General features: G+C 33.1%; 2 protein-coding genes across 2 annotated transcripts in view; both read left to right on the plus strand.

Annotated features, from left to right (window-relative positions):
* The window catches only part of LOC105388845, a 60749-nt gene that overhangs the window by 23453 nt on the left and 14814 nt on the right, over nucleotides 1-22482 (plus strand). The window lies entirely within an intron of this gene.
* On the plus strand, nucleotides 447-2839 carry LOC119694882. The gene is made up of 5 exons (XM_048627488.1): nucleotides 447-460; nucleotides 1009-1101; nucleotides 1263-1340; nucleotides 1541-1615; nucleotides 1788-2839. The coding sequence occupies exons 1-5, from the start codon at nucleotides 447-449 to the stop codon at nucleotides 2188-2190; spliced, it is 663 nt and encodes a 220-aa protein (XP_048483445.1). The 3' UTR covers nucleotides 2191-2839.

Consider the following 22482-nt stretch of genomic DNA (forward strand, 5'->3'; position numbering starts at 1 on the left):
TTATTATTGATAAAGTAATAGGTTTTTTCAGGTAACCACCAGCTTTTCTTGTGCATCGAAAACATTAGGAGTATTACATTGTAATATGAAATAAAATAGGTTCTTAATATGGTTTAGTTTAGTAAGTACACACATACATACATAAACACAAGCCCATATCCTTGAGGGGTAGGCGGAGGCACTTGCCAGGATTAGTAATTATATTAATTTATTTCCTATTTATTTTCAGTTTAAAATATATACATTATAAATCACTTGATTATAATATTAGACGATATTCGATTATAGTCATAGCCTTAGATAGATTTTAGATAGAGTTAATTGTACAATTACTTTGTGTATTAAATGACTCTATGTAGGTATATTTTTAATTGCATTTTAGTCATTGTCCAAATCGTAGGCTATATTTATTCATATATCACAGCTGATGATGATGACGATGACAAATGGACAGACAAACGTACAATATTTTATAGACGTAGTTATTTACGACAAACTCTAATACACACGCACACATATGCGCTCATAAACCTCGTCCGACACACCGGTGCATTGTCATCAATAATTTTCCAATAAAAACGCCTGAAATTAAAAAAAAAACTATCAGTTCTCTTCGTGCTTCGACGACCGTCCGAACGTTCCGACCTACTTGTGAAACCAGTGCTGAAGCTCTGCTGTCCTGCTGCTAAGTTCTGCTGCATTGCTTTGCTACTACACCTACTAAAATAATGTTCGTAAGTTTACTCATTATTTTTCTTTATTTTCTCCATCTACTACCGGCTACCTGTCTAAGGTTGTCGGTCGGGCTGGAGGGCGAACCATGCTACGTTTGCTTGTTCAATTTAATATTTCATTATTTTTCAGTTCCACTCTAAATTTTTGGTACTTACCTAATTTAAAACTTTGTTTTGCAACTTCATCCCAGTGTTATCAGACAAAAGCACACCTATCTAGGTTTCCATATTAATATTTGTATCATAACATTATACTAATTTATTGTTGTTTTAGGTCTGACTTCGAATACGACGACGCCGCCGCCCGCAAGTCGCACGCGCGGTCATCGAAAAAGGCCTTCGAGTCGGAAGACGACTACTTTGAAAGGTTTTTATTTTCTTATTTTTTACACTTCAGTGGCCCGGCTTTTGTTCTTTAGACTTCGTCAGTGGTAGTGCGTGTAGAGTGTTTTAGTATTTTTTTTTATAGCACTTAGATCACTCGAAATGTATGAATAATACAACAATACTATATGTTTTTGTTTTCAGTAACCCCAAGAGGATCGCAAAGCCGACTAAGCGCGCGTCGCAGCTTGCCGAATCAGACGCAGAATCGACTGTAGCAAGGTAATACAATCTAGTTTCATACGTACATTTGTTATTTATACGATGGTGTGTTGTCCCTTCAGTTATTAACTATAATAATATGTGTTTTTACCATCTTTTTAAATTATACCCTGAGTATATTTATTCCTTCTGTAAAGATTTTGTATTATTTTTCCAGCTTTACGTATTAGATAAATAACAGTTATTCCTTTCTATTTCAGAAACAAAAAGAAAGCACCGTCGAAGTCAGCTGCCGGCAAGCGTCATTGCGATTCGGACGACGAGTCGGTGCCTAGGTAAATATTATTGAGTTTTTCATTTCTTATTTTTTTCATTATAATTTTTTTATAATAATTTTATTATTATAATTTTTTTCATGTCTTATGTACGTACTTATCCGTGTTCCCCACAGTTGACCTTATGCACTGTTTCATATTTTAAATATTAATGTATGTTGTGGTTTTTCAGACGCAAAAGCAAGGAGGTCAAACCCAAGGAGACCAAGCGCAAGGCACCGCCGCCGTCGAAGTCAAAGAGGCCCAACTGGCGAGTCTTCGATTCCGATAGCGAGGAGGAGTCTGCTACCAGGGCGCCGCAGCAGCTGCGGTCGAGCTACACCAAGCGGGTCGCTGACGGAGTCGTACGCCGCTCTGCCCAGCTTGAGGGAGGGCTGTTCTTAGACCTCAAGCTATACCAGGTCGACGATATTAAGAACGTCCACCCACGCAAGCGGCACGAAAAGGCGGTGTTGGCGCTGCGATACCAAGCGGACCCCGACTCGCCCGAGTTAACTGCACTGCAGCAGCTGTTGCATCGCTGTAAATCCCGCTTTGTAGAGGAGGGGTATTTTTTCCCTGATAAGTTAGATTAAGTTTTTAGGCAATAAAATATAACATAGCTATTTGTATTTTCTATTTTTTTTTAACTAGGCCTCACGAAATATTAGGTAAATCTCACACCCCACTGCTAGGCATTTACATGTTATAAGAGTCTTGTCCACTGTAGTTATTAGGAACACCCAAATTTACAGGCATTTAGATAGGTATAGGTTTTACTGAGCATTAGGTACTATTAATTATTTCTATTTACTCTAACCATTTAATGCAATAAAAGATAGTTCACACAAATTATTTGAATTTGAGTTAATTAAATTTATAAATATCATATCTAATCCAATATGCCTAGCAATAAAATGATATATTGTTCTGTTTGTGATGTCTCAGTAAAAAGTAGATCTTTTTCCTCTCATTTGCGAAGCACTGTACATAAAAACAATAGTGCTGTAATGAAATGTGATGGAATTGAGAAAGTGTCATCCGCGTTTCGTAACCGCATTGCAACTTACAGGGTGAGGCCGAGCTCGGACTGCGACGACGCGCGCGGGTCGAGCCCGCCGGCCGTGTTTATTCGCTCGCTACGTAGCCGTGTTCGCCATCTAATTGATGCACGACTTGACTCTTTTGACAGCGTAAAAGCCAATTTTGAACTGTTTGCAGAGTTTTCTCTCCCAAAAAATGATAATCGTGAACTTAAATCATTTGCTACCGGGAATATTGTCATTCATAAAAACTATGATTTTAATGAAATATTTAAAAAGGTTGTCGAACAAATTGTTGCTAGTATTGATGAATTCCAGGAAAGAGATAGCGGTTGGGCCTTTGTTGCCAATTCTTATCTAGAGGTTAATATTAACAAATATAATCCTCTGCGGGCATCAGGGTTTATCGACCTACCGAGAGCTATTAAATTAAAGCATGCATGTGTCAACATCCAAAATGCTGACCATTTTTGCTTTTTGTGGTGCATTATGGCAGCTTTATTTCCAGTCCAGCAAAATTCGAATAGAACGTCATCATATCCTCACTTTGATACTTTATTAAATACTAAACACATGACTTTTCCAGTAGGCTTCAGGGATGTAAGGATGTTTGAAAAGAATAATAAAAATATTAGTGTAAATATTTACGGTCTAAAAAATAACAAAACAATTGTTGGACCATTATACAAGTCCATTCAAAAAAAGAAACATCACGTTAATTTGTTGTTCTTGGAAAATGGTAAAAACACACATTACTGTCTCATAAAAAATTTAAGCCGTCTTGTGAGGAATCAGGTCACAAAACATCATAGCAAAATATCTTTTTGTGATGATTGCATGATATTTTTTTCCAGTCATACTAAACTCAATAACCATAAATGCAGTGGTGTTAAAACTAATCTGCCAGAAAAGGGTACATTGATACAGTTTAAGCATTTCGAGCGTATGCAAGATATGCCATTCGTAATCTACGCTGATTTCGAATCAATGTTAGAACCCACTTCAGGTGAACAAAACTCGAAACACACAGCAAACCTGCAAAAACACATTCCAATTGCATTTGGTTATTACATAGTATGCTCTTATGATACATCCCTCAATAGGTACGTGTCTTATCGCGGCCTTGATTGTGTTCAAGTTTTTTTGAAAAATCTGGGCGCTGACGTTATGAGACTAAGTAGAGTATTAAAAAATCAGATTAATATGTTACCCCTTACTGAAGCTGAGCTAAAAAGTTTTTCTGCATCTCAATTTTGTTATCTTTGTAGTAAGTTACTGTTCGAAGATAAAGTAAAAGATCATTGCCATTTAACTGGAAATTACCGTGGTGCAGCTCATTCTTACTGCAACCTTCGGTTTAAACTTCCAAATTTTTTGCCTGTTTTCTTCCACAATTTGTCGGGCTATGACGCTCATTTATTTATAAGAGAGTTAGGTGAATTGCCCGGCAACATAAATGTTATCGCAAAAACAAAAGAAAACTACGTATCATTTACTAAATTTTTTCCAATTAATAAAAAAGAGTTTATGGCAGTGCGCTTTGTAGATTCCTTAAAGTTTTTAGGTACAAGTTTAGAAAAAGTTGCGGAAAATCTAACAGTTCAGGATTTTATTTATTTATCACGTTTTTACCCCAATAAACAGCAATTTGATTTGTTAAGACGTAAAGGAATTTATCCGTATGAGTACATGAGTAATTGGGATTGTTATAAAGAAAAAGCAATACCTCCTCGCGAATGTTTTTACAGCAGTTTAACTGACGAAACTATATCAAAATCTGACTATGAACACGCTAAGCAGGTTTGGCGGACATTTAGTTTGTCAAACCTCGGTGAATACACCGATTTATACTTAAAATCTGACGTGTTATTGTTGACTGACATTTTTGAAAGTTTCAGACGAACGTGCAAAAAAAATTATAGATTAGATCCTGCTTTTTATGTTACAGCACCCAGCTTAAGTTGGGATGCTATGCTATTAAAAACCGGAGTCAAATTAGAACTAATCGAAGACTTGGAAATAATACGAATGATACAACGCGGTATTCGCGGAGGCGTTTGCTTATGTTCTACTCGCTATGCTTGTGCGAATAATAAGTATCTGTCTAACCACGACGTCACAAGTCCAGATAATTATTTACTCTATATAGACTGTAATAATTTATATGGTTATGCTATGTGCAGTTATCTACCCCACTCTAATTTTGAATTGATTGAGAACCCTCTGTTCCAAGTGTCAGATATTTTGTGTTTAAAAGATGATTCTGAAGTGGGTTACATTTTTGAGGTCGATTTAGAATACCCAGAAACTTTGCATAATTTACATAATGATTTGCCATTCTGCCCCCAAAAATTTGCGCCGCCCGGATCAAAAACCTGTAAATTAATACCGAACTTATATGACAAGTATAACTACACCATACATTACATTCATCTTAAAACATGCTTAAAACATGGGCTGAAACTGAAAAAAATTCATAGAGCTATAAAATTCAATCAAGGTCCTTATTTGAAACAGTATATAGATTTGAACACTGAATTACGACAAAAAGCTAAGTCACAATTTGAACAAGACTTTTTTAAGTTATTAAATAATAGTATTTTCGGAAAAACGTTAGAGGATACAGAAAAAAGACTAAATGTAAAGTTAGTAAACCAGTGGGCTGAAATTGGGAATAAAACTAAAAAACGGTTTTGCGCCGAACAACTTATAGCCAGACCCAATTTTCATAGCTCATCTATATTTACAGAAAACTTTGTGGCAATTCAATTAAGACCTGAAAAAATTACCCTCGATAAACCAATTTATATTGGCTTTTCAGTCCTAGAAATATCAAAAAGTCATATGTACGATTTCCACTACTCGATAATGAAACCTTTTTATGGAGATAATATAAAAATGTGCTATACGGACACTGACAGTTTTCTTTACTCAATACAAACACACGATGTCTATAAGGATATAAAACATCATTTTAAACAATATTTTGACACCAGCAATTACTCTGAAAACAACATTCATGGTATAACTAAACAAAATAAGAAAGTTCCAGGATTATTCAAAGATGAGTTAGGAGGGCAGCTTCTAGTTGAATTCGTAGGACTGAGGTCCAAATTATACTGCATCAAAACTGAAAATATGGAACTCAAAAAAGCTAAGGGCACAAAAAAGTCGGTCGTAAAAAAAATTAGTTTTAGGGATTATAAAACAGTCCTAGATGACAGCAGCTTACTCAGAAAAAAAAATATGATTTTTAAATCCTTGAAACATGAGATATTTACTCAGTCACTTAATAAAGTGGCTCTTTCGTATAATGACGATAAACGCATTATACTTAATAATAAAATAGATACTATTTCGTGGGGCCATAAATCTTCTTTACTTTAATTGTTATTTCAGTTACTGATTGTTTAGGTAGAAATAAATAAATAATATAATTAAACGGACCGCTGTAGGGCAAAGCGATGTCTACAATCATATTAATTATCATAAAATGTAGGTAAAATAATGTGGCACATAAGTTTAGTAGTTTAATAACAATAGGTATTTGAAATGTATATTTAGCGCTTAAGTAAAAGTTATTATTTTTTGTATTAAGTACAATAAATGGTTTCAAAACTATTGTTACATTTCATTTTTACCCAATCATCACACAATCACAGCGATGTCAATGTACAGCAGATGCAAGTTAGCATTTTCATGTTGTAGTTGCAACATTGCGCTTGCAATCACGTTGTAGTGACGCGCACGCGCACGCTATGTCAGCGTTTTAAATCTCTGGTGAATGAACTTAATTAATAAAAGTAGGTCTTTATGTTTACTTATAAAGAGCTGACTAGAAAATATCGTAATGAATGTTACATCGCATAGGTATCTATGCACATTATTAATTATTGTCACACTCTTTTCGTTATTAGAGCGTTAAGCCGGGTGCAGGACAGTTTACTCTCAAAGCCGATCCAATGTAAGTTGTTGTGTTTTTTTTTCCCTAAGTTTTTTAAAAATTCCGAATGTACCTAGTTACATATAATAAATATTATAATATTTACTTTACAGATAATGAACTCTTCAGACATATGGCTCCAGAATGCTCAGTCATTTGAAGACTATGAAGACGTTGTGGAATTTCCGATTTCCACTGGACAAGATGGCAAGGAAAAAGTTAGAAAAAAGACACAAAAAAACAAAATGGAACAGCAAAAAAAATTACAAGCATCCTCCTCTTACGTTATCACGAAAGCGCCGAGAAGGGCCCTAAAAAGGATTAAAATAGAGATTTTTGATATCAGCGGGGGACAAACGTCATCGTCTTCGACCTCGGAAGATAGTGTGGTTAGTGCGCAGTATATAGTGTCAGAAGTAGTGGATGAAATATTGGATAAATCTGAAAAGTTGGTGAATGAAATTTGTAAAAAACTTAGCAGTGATTCATATTATAATCTTTAAAACTGTATGCTATGTGTATGTATTGGTACTATATTTAATAAACTAACTACCTACTTAGTATTTCTATGTTTTATTTGAATATATTTTTGGAAAGGTTAAGTAAAAGAAATTTATTAACTGTACACATTTATTTACGCCTCATATTAAATATAACTTAATTTAGGTAATTAAATTACAAAAAAATTAATTAAACTTCGATGCGTTATCTATACACCATTTTTTTACACATAAAACAGTCCTTAATGCACAATTATTATTTTTATGATCTAAACAACTAAAATCATTTTTATTATATTCTTTAAACAGCTCTTGCAAATTAGGACACCCCTTTTCTTCCACATTTAATACAACTGTAATGTTATCACAAAATTCTTTGATCCATTTAGTTTTTTCTAAACCTTTCACTAGCACCTGTTTATTTTTTAAATATGTTTTGATTATTTTCTGGAACTGTAGATAATCTATATGCCCATCAGACCATCGATATCCAAAGTTACGTTCGATCCAGTTTACATGTTTCTTTTCAAAATCAGTTAAATATCTATACGGATACGGAGGTTTTATAAGAAATACTTGAGTGTTTTCAGCAGTAGCTAATGCAAGTTCTTTAATTATAAAGTTGTTTCTTTCATTTTTAAATCCCTGCACATCAATAATTAAAGTATTCGAATTCATGATATTTTTCTAACAATATTACTTAATGGTTTATATTCTATTAAACACTCATTCAGTATTAGACAATACGCAGATGTTTGGTCAGGTATTTCTGTTTCACTTTCGAATTCTAGTCGTACATTAACAACTGGCCCAGATTTCAGGTTATCGCTCTGTCTTGAACAGTCAATCACAAATAGAGGTGCATACTCTTTGAATTCTTTCACACTAAGCAAAGGTTCAGTTCGTCGTCCGTAATAAGACTGTTGAAATCTTACGTATTGCTCGTATAATATAGCTATATTATTATTACTGAAACTCACATTCATGCTATCGTATGGAAAGTAAGAAGAATTCAGGTAAACTTTGATATCGCGCAAGTTACAATGGTCAAATTGTGACATGTCTGTAGATGCATTATTCTTACGATTGGTTTGTAATCCTACAATAACATATCTAGGTTTTTCAATCTGAGATGATGTTTTAATTGACCATGCGTGCTTTGTAGTTCTAGGCAACAAAGGATATTCATACAAATCCCAATTCCTGAAAGCTACTTGAATGGCTCTGTCTTTTTCTAACAAGCGAAGCAGATTTATCTTTTCTACATCGGAAACTTTAACATGCGGAACACGCCATACAATTTTATGAATTACTACGTCTTCCACAATTTCTCCTGTACTTAATTGTAAAGCATTAAGGTTTGTATTACTACGGAGCAGAACAAGTTCATGTTTACAATTGATTATGACTTTTTTGTAGTCTTCTGCAAATCCTAATATGTTACTAAGAGGTATAGATGCAGAAAACTTCCCTGAGTGTATATTTTTAGTACCGTTAATATCCCAACCCCAAACCTTAGACATTTTGGATTCGCTCTCGTTCATAGATAACAATGATTTCATAGTAGTAGTTATACCTGCATTTTTAATTTTATCAATTTCAACTCCATTCAATTCATATCGTATATCTTGAAAAAAGAAGAGCAATGGATTATTTGTAAAATTAACACTAGTAGCCTTCTCCTTTGCTTCTTTCTTAAACACGTTGACAGCGCCTTCCAAATACAACGTGCTGGCTGATGGCAGTACGTACAAATCTTGTTGGTTAATCGGTATACGAATTTCATCGTTCCTATTGAAACTAGTCACGTAAGGTTTATATGAATGAATTTCAATTCCATCAATACTGTTATCATACACAGGTGCACTAGAAATATCTAATATACTCATTTTAATAATCCAATTAATTTGAGATATTCCTTATTTTTTGATGATATCTTCTTTTTAGTCAGAGTTCTTTCCTTGGGAGTGATTGATATGTGACTAATGTTTTTAGGTTGTGGTGGTGAGGTTTTATTAAAATCAATCATTTTCTCTTCAAATGTAAATACAATTGCACTTCTTCGCCACGTAAGTTTATTAAGTTATTATTTATGTCCAGTATCCTTATATTTATACTACTGATATTGTTTTGATTAATAGGAAAATAAATAACGTTCTTTGGAATTTCTATTATTCTGTAACCTGGTGGAACGTTAGGTGCAAACTCATGAATAATGTGACTGCTTGTACCGTTTATATACGATCCACTTACTACGTCACATTCTATCCGCACCACAGTTGTCGAAAGAATGTTGACTGGATGCTGTGATTCATGTAATTTATTAGCTTCAAGAGTGTGTTCACCAAAACCTAGTAAGTTTCCAAGTCCATTTTCTTTCTCAAAATGAATATTTTTTGAGCTAATTAAATAGGTTTTTAAAGTATTATTATTGCAATATAGATTAAAAGTGCTATCATTTACTTTTTCTCTAAGATAATCTTTTATATCTTGCAATTCATATGCTCCTTCTGGTATTTCAATAACATCTTTGTCACCGTGGTAGAATTTATTGTTTCTATTATCAATGTTTGGAATTGAATTAAATGTGGACATGTATAATAGAGCACACTCATATTCACCCTCTAATTGCAACGGTGGCGAATAGTTTGTAGTTAAAAGTGACTCATTACCGGTAATTGATAGGGTGAACGACATTTTATGAATGATGAAAATAAAAGATTACAATATGATTTTATACGTTTATTCCAGAAATCTTGTAAGTATTTTAAGCACAAATGTCCACAGTTTACAGTATCAAATGTTTGATATTTGGTGTAATTATAATACAGATCAGGATAATTAAGATATTTTAAAATTTCAGCTGGCGGTTTCAAATCTCCGAAGCTATCGAAGTATTCGCAATATTCTTTTAGTTTGATATAGGCTACCCAGTGTGTCCCTTCGTTAGCAGAATCATCCAAATTGACTACACCACATTCTATACTCCTTGGTCTGCTGGGCAGTGCGTCTTTCATGTAAACTCCTCGAAAATATGGTATTTCTCGTGCGTGTTCTAAAATATCCACATTTGTAAGAGCACGCTTAGGCAGCCTCTTAACTAGTTTTTTGAAGACTTGATAAATAAACCATTCCCTTTCTTGTAAGGTTTAATATATAGACCTTTTCCCAACGAAATTGATTCCATTTTGTTATTGTGACGTCTAGATTCTTGTAAGTTGTGTTGTGCTGTTTTGTATTCGTTATAAGTTTTTACTATTCCAGCAACACCTCCAGCTAGACTTCCTAGTGCTGAGAGCCCAGCAAAAATTGGTATAAGTGGTAGAATCCCTCCAGTTTTTGGTATAGGAATGATTCGTGGTACCTTAACGTTTTTATTGTTACCTATCAACTTTTTCGCAACTGAGTAAGCAAATTCAATAGCACTTTTGTTATTATTCAGTTTTTGTTTCTTGAGGTGACTTTTAATTTTTGAAACTATTGATCTAAAAGGTTTCACACCAGCACCGGATTTTAATTTCGTCTTCATGACTTTACTAACTAACCATGATGCAATTTTTTCACCTCTCTGCGTATCTTTAGCTTGAAGCCTTTTTTTAGCCATGTTTAACAATTGCAAGTCAGCTTTATGTCTATTTTCTATATCTTTATATTTTGTATATGCAATATCGTGGTGCATACAAGCATCGTCTAGTTGGTTTACACCTTTATCTCCTCGTGCTAATCGTTTTTCTAGCTTTGTTCCAGGTCCACAATAGTTGTATCCTGGTAAATGTAACTCAAACGGTAAGTTGTTTATTAAACTGTTAACTAGTCCTCCACCTTGCATAACTAATATCGAACTAAGATCAAATTCTAAATTATTGCTTTTTTATCGATCCAACTATTTTCATTCAATCCTAACCATTTAACGAATAACTTATTTCCTTTTTTCCTAATGACTTTTTCTATTAGGTAAACATCATGATATTTGGTTTTTTGAAGTTCTTGCTCGTAAAAGCAGCCTAATATTGGTTGCTGTTTAAGATCTTCAATGGTGTACGTGACAGGAATAGTGTTATTCACCTTTTTTATAGTAAATATTTCAGTGGACCAGTTGGGAGTATATCCTTTGTGAAATAAACATTTGTACTTGCTTATTCTAACGTGGTCACCGATTTTAAACTTAGGCTTCTTGTTATTTCTTGCATTTGCTTGATGTTTATGAATATTAATCATTACGATATTTTCGTTCTCTTTATTGACATTTGCAGGTTTTTCTTGTATAACACGATGTTTTGTGTTATTGTAACCTTTAACAACATTTTGTAATGGATTACCTACCCATTTATAACTGCCTTGGAGATTAAAAGACTTAAACAATATTGTTTTCAATGTTCGGATTAATCTCTCGACTATGGAAGCTTTCTTTACTGAATATGTGGAATAGTGGTTTATTTTGTAGGACTCCATTATATTTTTAAATATGTCATTATAGAATTCAGTTCCTTTATCTGTTTGTAAGTTATTTGGTCGCCTCTGACTCTTCTTTAAAACACTTTCAAATGCTAGAGATACTTCTGATTTAGTTTTAGTTTTAAGAGGTACAGTCCACGCATACTTAGAAAAACAATCTATTATAACCAAGATGTATTTAAAACCCTTGTTATAAGTTTGGTATGATATTAAATCAATTAAATCAGCTTGCCACAAATCATCAATACCCTTAAGCATAACAGAACGTCGTAGGAAATTTTTTCTTGCATTTTTATGAATTTCGTTTACTACTTGTTGCTTCATCTTTAGTCACTGATTTTATGATTTTATCTAATTCATGTTTCGTATAGACATCATTTATAAAGACATTCATCACCCTCTCTGTTTCTTTCAAAACTTCGTTCAGTATAAATCTAACTTCATCTTTAGTGCACAAATCTTTTATGATCGTATCGACGTACTCCTTATTAACAGCTTCACTTAATTCTTGAGGAGCTTGTAAGCCTTTGAGGCGTGATGACTGAAGATCATAATACCCGTTTTCTTTTTTAAGCAAGGCATTATCAGCAATACCCAATAAATCAGAAAAACGTAGACGTTTATGAACATGGTGCCCAAATTTGTCAATATTCATTGTAATCATAGAATTATAATCAACTTAATCGTAAGGAGGTGAAATAAGAAATACATTAAAGTTACAACGTTAGTTTATTTTATGTTAATTTAGTAAGCCATTTTCATTCAGTTCTTCTATGATTGACAATATTTCATTATCAAGACCAGTGTTACCAGCATCTCGCGACGCAATTAATAATTTCAACCTCTCTACTAACTCATTTGGATCATCCCAATACACATAGTCGACATTTCTCTTCCATTTTTTCAGTATTGGCAATCCAGAACCTTGAACATAACTGTCCTGAGTTTTTTTATCATTAGCAAAGAGAGGTTTTATAAATTCCAAGTATTTTTTCCCCTTATTGCTTTTTATTGGTTTATTACGATCATAATCTCTCCTATGCACATTCGTCTCTAACAGCATTGACTTGTAGCTCATAATATCGTCCTTGGTTATAACTGATGAGTTAGGTATTCGTTTAGTTAATAATTCCATTAAACCAGGAGTTTTATCGTAGTTATGTTCTCCTACTAAAATTTTTCTATCATTGATAGTAACAGCTGCTGACCCTAGCATTAGCTTGCCTCGAACATGTCTGATCCCAAAAGGAATGTCTTTTATGTTTTCTGATGATAGTGACCATGAAGAACCATCCGGATGTATGCTGCTCATACTTGACTCGTCTTTACCATCATCTTCATCTTCGTATTCATTTTCCGAAATTGCATTATCTGATTCCACTGATGTATTAATGCTATTGGAAGGAGTCATAAAACTATCAGATCTTCTATTTTTTTTAATGGTTTCATCCAAAGTACTCCAACCATTAGGTTCATCTATTTTCATTTCTTCATACACATTATTTACTTCATTAGATATGTTTTTATGTTTAAGCTCATTAGTAATTTGGTTAAGAGGATTAAGAACTGGTTTAAAAATACTTTCTAGAGATTTTTCATTTTCAGATTCACAATTGCGCAGTTTTTTAAATTTTTTCTTTACAGCTTCAGCGGCGTTTACAATTTGTTTTAAATTTTTATCCATATTTTCCTTGCTTCTATTGTCAACAAGTTTACTGATGTGAATGCAAACTATCATCGACTTATGGTCTTATATAATATAATTCATTCAGGAAGTAAAAACGACAAATGTATCAAATTGCTTGCGATAGTAGCCTTTATTTTTTTCGCAATCTTTGTTTATGACTAAATAGCTGTAAGGTTCACTCCATATTTTTGTACACATTTCTATAAATTTATGCCAACTCATGTCTGTATTAACATGTTCGTCATATACATGACGCAAATTAATATTATCTTGTTTGAAGAGTACTATGAGGTTTGCATTGTCTCTAATAAGTTGTTTTGGTATTTTGCTATATGTCTGGTTCAGATAAAAACTATCAATATTTTTATGTCTGCCCATTGCAAAGTAATCACGCATGTTATTTTGATTTTCACACGCTACATCATCAAATATTATTATAGAATTAGGTTTTGCTTCTTCTGTGCTAAGGACTTGCTGGTTTGCATGAAATTTTGTAAAAGATATGCTAGGTACTAATCTTAAAACCTTATCCAGAAAAATATATTTCGGTTGATGTAACGTCTTTGAATACACGTATACATTTTGATAGCGTAACCCATTTTCATGCAATAGAAGTCCAATCATAAGATTAGTTTTCCCGCAATTAGACGGTCCACAAATTACACATCTTATTGTATTTGGTAAAAGAGTCCCATGGCGAAATGTTTTGTTTGTAGAGTCCAAAGTAGATAAATTATCAAAATGTAATGTACTTTTCTGTTTTAAAAATTTCATTTCTAGGTATAGGTATCACGCATTTGAGATTCGGTGTCAAACTAAAAAGTATCTGCATCCCAATTAATTTATATGATACCTAACATGAACTGACATGAATGAGATTCTGAAAAATATTTGTTGAATATCATCGCATCAACGTTGACTACGATTCATCTGTAACTATTTTCTGACAGATCGATCAGTTATTGGGCAAGTTGGATCGCTTTTTTGACATCGAGTGAACGGCGGCGGAGCCGTGAACGAGATGTAACAAAAGTGATCCAGAATGCCCAATAACTACCTACTAATATCATGTGTCACATAATCGAAATCAACCATTTTCTATGCGCATTATCAATTTTGGAGCACTGTACATAGTGTTTCGTCATATAGAGTGACCTCCTGGATGCAGCCGCGTGATCAAGCGTGACCGAATGATGGTGACGATCCGTGTACGTATAGGATTGTTACTCTGACTAGGGGTCAGTGATGCCACTCTTGAAAGGCAATGTATTGCGTCTCTCTTGCGTACCGAACATTGAAAAAATCATAACTTCTCTTTAAAATCGATTTAACAAAAAGTAAAAATACATAAGTAAATTTTCATCAAGATAAGACCTTTTTTAGAACCAAGTACCCAGAACGTAGAATTTATTTTAGATTTTGTCCGTTATGTTTGTCTGATCCCTAAATTTAGTTTTATTTTAATTGGCAACCCGTTAGATAAAACGCTAAGTGCCTGTTTCACAATGTCTGGGTAAGGGCTACCTGCAGGATAAAAGACATCCTGTCACTGTCTAAAACATAATTACAGAGAGTGACAGCATGTATTTTATCCGACAGGTAGCCATTATCCAGACATTGTGAAACAGGGCCTAAGTATAAGTATTTTTTAGGAATTCTATAAATAAACTAGGTCGATGCCAGTGACGGACAACCTGTTACAAACTAGAGCACTGGTGCGGCGGACGTTCATAAAATGTCGTAAAATTAGTAACAACCGTAACATAACAGATTTGGTCATAAATTTAAATGATAAAAGGATAATTTTATGGAGAAGTTTACGTGCTCATAATTAAGCTGGTTTGGCTTAATTACAAGCATACCTACCTAATTCATAAAACCTCATTCATCTTTGTTGTATTGTATTAACTAGAGGTACTTACGTACTATTATGTTAAAACCTCAGTACCTATACCTTATATCTAGCATAACCACCAATAAACCAACCAACCACCACACCACTACCATATCTAGCATAAAAACTGTGTGCGATAGTTGCTCACGATACTAAATGATTAATTTTTTCATTAACTATACCTTTTTTCACGAGGAAAGACATCTGACAGGACCCTTATTTACATTGGAATAAGGGTAGTTTTAGTTTGTATCAGATGTCTTTCCCCGTGAAATGAAATATAGGTATACATTTTAATGTTAAGTATAATTTATAATGTATTCGAAAAAAAGTGACTTACTCAATACCTAATTAACTTTACTTTATACGCGGTAGTGGGGAGCACATCTGACGGTCTCCCTATCGACGACCTATAGTTATGACGAGATAATAAATTTTAATCCTTATAAAAATAAAGGTTGGTAAGTACTTTTCATTACCACTTTGTAACGAGTTTAAACAATCATGTCAGTGTTCCTGAGCATTTTATCCTACCAAGTTTTTTTAAATATTATAATGAAAGTAATTAAATAGAGAATGGTCATTTTCTCATTATTTCTTCTCAGGTTTATCTTCTAATAATAAAAAGAGGAGGAACTTGTTTCTAATTCCTTCTGTAATTCACTTTAACAGACTAGATGCTCAGCAGTTTTACTATCTAGCTAGATAATTGAACGGTTAATGTGCCTACTACAGTGTATTAGTCTATGCTACTATTAAACTGATTCCCATCATAACTATTGAAGGTACTGTCGGAGAAATCTATTCTGGCCCAATTTTGAAACAATATCCCGGCTGCTTCTCGTCTTCGTGTGATTTTGTTATGCACTTCACAACATTTCATCATTATGTACAAGTAGCTTCGATCGATCATAATTATATACCCAAGATACACCAACAACGCACGAAAAACGGCCCGGCAAAACAGCGCTTATATTTTTGATAAGCGCTGTTTCACTGTGTAGGTGAAAATCGAAGACAAGTAGGTATATTTTTTCAAGTGATGGTGGCTGTTCCATCAAAAATAAGTATCACATTTTCTATCTTTTTCAGCAATCTACGGTCGAATGGCGTAGTGGTTAGTGGTCCTGACTGCTATGCCGAAGATCTCGGGTTCGATTCCCGGCTGGGGCAGATATTTGTTTAAAGACAGATATTTGTAGGGGAGACCGGGGACAAAAGTAACAGCGGGTAGAAAGTAACAAAGACTCTGTGGACTTCCCCAATAACCTTAACGTCCCAAGCGAGAGCTGGTAGTCAGCATGCGATGCCCCCCGCGCATGATATCATTTTCCGCGCCCGTGCCGCGGTGCAAGGTTGTTTTAGTGAGCATTTCGTGATTTTACACACCAAAAGTAAGTTTTTTGGTGTTTATTCATTTAGTGTTTACGTATAATTAAGATGCCAAGAACCATATGACTATTTGTTCATTGATTAATTATAATATTGTCTGTAGCATGTCATACATTGTTTTCGAATAACACGTGCTGTTTTAAAGTTATGTCACCTGATATTTCAAAAATGGGGATGGGTACAAAAGTAACAGCTCGCGGCAGGACAAAAGTAACGAATTACTTATATAAGTTTGCCATGTCACATTATAAATTTTTATTTTTTGTTGTTTTGATTAGATATTTGTGTCATAATATTGTATATTATGGTACAAATAAAACAACTTCTCATCAGTTAGTCAGTTTAAATGATGGATGTCATTTACAGTTTATATTAAGAAGTTTTTTTTTGTTTTGTCAATAAGTCATAAGTTTTTTTTAGTTTCGATAGTTTCTTAAGAAGTTTTCTTAACTAAATAATTTGATTGTTTTTTTTGTTCTTTCTTTTGAATCGTTATAATAACATTGGGCAGAATTTATGGGTTGTTACTTTCGACCCATGCCTTGTTACTTTCGTCCTGACCATGGGGTCGAAAGTAACGATTTCCCTTTTTTTTTGAGGCTTTAAAAATCCTAAAATTCGACATGTATTAAGTAAAGTAATGATGCACATGTGTAGACTATATACGAAAGTTTTATGTGACTATATTTATTTTATCGTAAATATTATTAATAAAGAGAAATCAGACAGAATCTACAAACTGTTACTTTTGTCCCCGGTCTCCCCTACTCGGGTCTTGGGTGTTCATATTTATATGTAATATCTATCTATCTATGTATTTGTGTAGATATAATAATGTCCTCCTAGCCGAATTTCGACTACGGCGGCCAATCTCATTTGAGATCAGCCATCTACGCAGGAGTAGATTATAGTGCCCAAGTGTGTGCGCAGTACACAGGAGCACTCTCTGTTCCATCACTCTCATAACCCAATGGGACGGATTGACCGACACGACTGGAGAGAGCTAGGCGCAGGACCGACTGCTTTACATGCCCATCCGACAGCATGGATCGTTTCACTGTTTCGGACATCAGGTGATCAGCCTTCTGTTAGCGTTTAAATTTACCAATGCTATTCTTTACTAATATCAAGCTACTTATTTCATCATAGGTCCGGCCGGATTACTAGATGTAGCTAGGAGTTGTTCTTTAGTTCATTTAGTTTCTATATTGTCTGTGATTCGCATTGACTGGCCGGTCACTGGATTCATGTGGATTCATTCAATTCAAGATGGCAGAAAAAACAAGAATAACTTTTAAAAGACTTCTGTTTGTTATTAGATTCCTTTTTGAATAGTTTGTGTTCCTTATAAAAGTATTTTACTTCAAACTTCCTGAGTGTCTTATTTTCAGCATCTTCTATAGTACCAAGCTAACATTTCAGAATTGAGATGAGTAAGTCTACGCCCACCGGTAAGTGAATTTATTTCTGTGCTTAGTTATGAAAATTGTTATGGATATAACAATATGCAGTTTCTATGATTACTGAAAAGAAATTTACGTATTATTAACCACTATCTTAAGAAATTAATATCACGTAAAGTCCAAATAAGGTTATAAAAGGTAAAAACGCGATCATCACGCTATATTTGGCGAAAATTTTATCATTGTGATTAATTTCATTATCGAAAAGTGCAAAACACAGCTTTATAAGGTAGATTTGTATTAAAACTGTTGTCTTGCAAACAGCAACAGTGAATGCAAAGTACTTTACTTTACTTTATTTGAAATATCGCGTGCGTATTAGGCCTAAATGCAAAATGGAGAATTCGCAATTCCTCCCATTATTGTGAATTAGCAGTAGCAACTGTAGCAAGTCAATAATTAATAATCATAAAGTTTATTTCTCTTTGATTTAATTGATCAAGTAATAACTGAATTTTTAGCATGAACTGACGATGTAATATCCTACAGAAAAAAATCTTAATACCGCGATGTAATATCCACCATGGAATGCCAACCCTACTTTAGAGTATTGTACTCTATATCATTTAAGCGTGATCTATAATCTATAACACTAATAGAGTACGCTAAAATAGCCTTTTTTTTACACATTTTTACTAGTCATATAATATTACGCAAAAACACATAATCAAAACCAAAAAAGTCTACTATTTACTTTGGACGATCTTGAACGCAGCCACTTATGTCAAACGTCAAATGTCACATGTGACAAGTTATTTTGAGAAGTTTTTGAGGTTTGTTTTGTTTTGTTTGTGACTTTGGTTTTGTTTGTTTGGAATACTTTTATCCATTCGTTATAACGTGATTGATGAACATTGATAACGCCGATCAAGCATCCTGTACTGATAATAATAACGCAAGTACCCCATCTAAAAATCGAAAAGTTTTGACGAAGAAAAAAAAGGACACAGAAGTACACACAACTTTGGGAAAATGAGTTTTCATGGCTAAGAAAAGACTCAGAAAGTGATACAAATGCAAAATCCATAATCTGTGGCGAAGTTTTCTCTCTATTCCATCAGCTGGAGTTGTACACGTACGTAAGAGTGTTTGATTTTTCTTCTGTATGCTATCTGTTGACGAAAATGTTTTGTGTGTGTGTATGCTTTAGTGAAGGTGCATGCATCATCTATTTAAAATCTTTTCAGATATATCATTTCATTATACCCGCATGCTTACATTATTTTCTGTCATTTTGTTTTCTTATTTTCGAATCAATTATAAAAAAAAAAATACAACATATGAATTAAAACTATACATTGAATGCCTCACCATTGAGACAATAGATAAACAATACTCCAATATACCTATTAGTTATCATACCACCCAGGCGGTTCAACCTGGCTCACAAACTGTAAAATTTTGTTGAACTTCTTTCTTTAGGAAAAACTTTTAATAGGAAAGATAAAGATGTCCTAATAATATAAGTTATCTATATGAAAGTCAAATACAGAGATTAGTCGAGAACATTAAATTACCATTTAGTACCTATTTAATCATGACCTGTAACAGCTGTATTGCATTTTAACGTTACATTCATTTATTATTGTAAAGGTTTAGCATTACATTACTAACTTTCTTGCTTCCGAATATTATTGTGGATAGTAAGTACCTACCTGTATTTTAAACAAGTCAGGATATAAACAATGTCCAAAAGGATCAAATAGCACAGTCTATTCTGTGTAATTCATAGATATTCACATCGCAACAGGCAGGTCAAATCAGAAGTATTAATTAATACTATTAGTAATATCTGCAAAATCCAAGACGTATAATGTATTTTTTCTTGCTTGGCGCGGATCTTGAGCGGCCTTGGAGTGTCTCTTTATTTGAATTAATTTCAAAACAAATTTATGAAATGAAACATAAATACACATGAAATGCATAGAATGATTGATTTCGTAATTAAACCATTTATTCAATTCTTCATTTGTGAACATAGGTAATGTATGAATAACAGGTGTTCAGCAGAATATTGAGATCTGAGAGTACAAATCATGCACACATGCTATTTCCATAAAACATTAGGTACAATAAATAATGACTTAACGAATTGTGTTAATACAAGTACAATAATGCCTCAATTAATAAATATCAATGTTGAATAACATTATTAATTTTATAATGTCATAGTGTATCATCAGTCAAATATTTATGTATAATAATGAGCATTTTCCTACTAGTAACTCATATAATTCCTTTTGAAACAAATCATAACTTAAACTGTGGACCTCCACAGTACCTAATTGGGAATTTCATTAAAACAAATTTTGGTCTCATACACAATATGTTATTTCTTCATCAATGCTGTTTTTACGACGGAAAACTTACGTTATTAATATATTGTGAACTACCTTATTAATCTGTTAAGAGTCTGGGAGACTTTGACAAACAAACATTTGTTTTACAAAAACCGCAACTTCATATATGTATAAAGATGGAAAAGTAAGTATTTTGGCTGTAGTTAATTTGTTTAATTGTATTTTTATTAAAAAGGACACACAAAGATTGTTTACCTTTTGTGCTGAGTGAGAGTGAATGTACATGCAATCACCCATTTTATGACATATTATTATCCGTATTAGTTTCAATATGGGTCTTTTCCAACACCTTTAAGAAGGCTGGACGTCTCAGACAACTTTTAAATCTGATAACATTATTTCCGTAGTTTAAAAACATTAAGTATAAATACATGTTATTATTCTGTTAGTAAATACCACTAGGTCCCTAAGTTTTGAATACTTTATTCATGATCTGCTAAATAAATATAAATTACCATAGGTATATTACAACTTTAATGTTTATGAAGTGTTATATTTTGTATTTTTAAGTACCTACTGCTTTGTTGAGTTTTAAGGAAAAGTCGTTATATCGTATAGGAGACTATGATAATGGAAATTATATGTATTTACTTAGAATTAAAACTAATGTAACACCAACATAGTTGCAATGATAATAATTTATATTATGATTATAAGCAATTTTAGAAAACAATATTTGTATTCCTAGACTTAGCAAAAGCCTTCATCTTTATTAGATAAACTTAAACGGGATTATATCCCATGCATTATCATGATACTATCTTACAAATGTCTAACAACAAACAAATTGCGGAACCTGGAATATTCTCTCTCTTCTTTATTGGTTTTCCATGACTTGTTAATACTAAATATAAATAAAACTAACTATTGACCAGTTTCCATACATAACAATGCTCAGCCTCACATTGATTTCAATCTAAAAATGCTTACATTTTGTGAACTTTAAAACTCAAACTACAGTGTGAAAATATCAATTATGCTCTGTCCATTATATTATTGGTTTTGGACAGTTGAAATCCCATACATTTTTGACGACTAAAAGGAAAACCAACTTTACTTACCAGACATAAGGAAGCGTCATAAAAAAAAACAAAAACATACTGGAAGCTATATAAGTCTCTCGAGTTGATAATCACCTTGGTGTGAATCACATAACGTCAACAACACAGATATAATTAAAAACTATACCATAGGTACTATTTGTTTATTTATTTATTAATTTATTTAAATAAGGAACACAACTACTGACCACATATACAGTCTAACTATAGTCATGGAAGTAAAGAGTGCGAATTTGTGGAGACTTTATGTCATTGCCTGTTGAATACTTACAGTTACAGTTAATTATATTAGGAAATAAAATAGCAATTGACTATATCGTTTAACGGATTGGTGCTTAGATGAAGGTAATAGATCAATTTAATACGGTATTTTACAATTAGTTCGGATCAATTTCAGTTCTGGACTTTATAAATAGACTGTAAAGCTTTTGCACAGTCAGTCATCACATCAGTTACTTTAAATATCCCTGTAGGAACTGCCAAGAACCCATCTCATACTATTTGGGCATAGAGCAGTAATTAAAACAAAATATTTCAAATCTATTTTATTTCCTACATTTCAAATATATATTTTATTTGTGACGCCGCTGGCTTGCTGACGTAGAGGTTCAGAATTAATTATACATGATCTTACTTTGCTGGCTTTATTTACAAAAGGAGAAGTCAAACAAAGTGACATTATCCTATATATAATCAAATATTCTATATTCAAAACTCGTAATAAGCCCACGTCCTCATAATATGGCGAGGTTGACATAGTACCTACATACAAATTTCATTCCATTGGGCCTATCATATATAAAGATAAAAATTCAATAAAACAAAATTAAAAAATAAACACCCTTTACATAAAAACGTAGAAATGATTTGATGAAACCTACTTTCAAATACAATTAACCTAACAGTCCTCCACTATTCATAACAAGGTGAATGAAATACTCTAGATCAATCTGAAGGCAATGACGGAAACAATAAAAAAAAAAAAAAAACGAAGTACTTATAAAGAAATGTTTTTAAGAGTCTTTATTGTACTTATCTACAAATAAAAATAGTAGGTTAAATTAATGCACTGTACTTTCTTTGAATATGC

The sequence above is a fragment of the Plutella xylostella genome, chromosome 18 (assembly GCF_932276165.1).
Source record: "Plutella xylostella chromosome 18, ilPluXylo3.1, whole genome shotgun sequence".
Taxonomy (NCBI): Eukaryota; Metazoa; Arthropoda; class Insecta; order Lepidoptera; family Plutellidae; genus Plutella; species Plutella xylostella.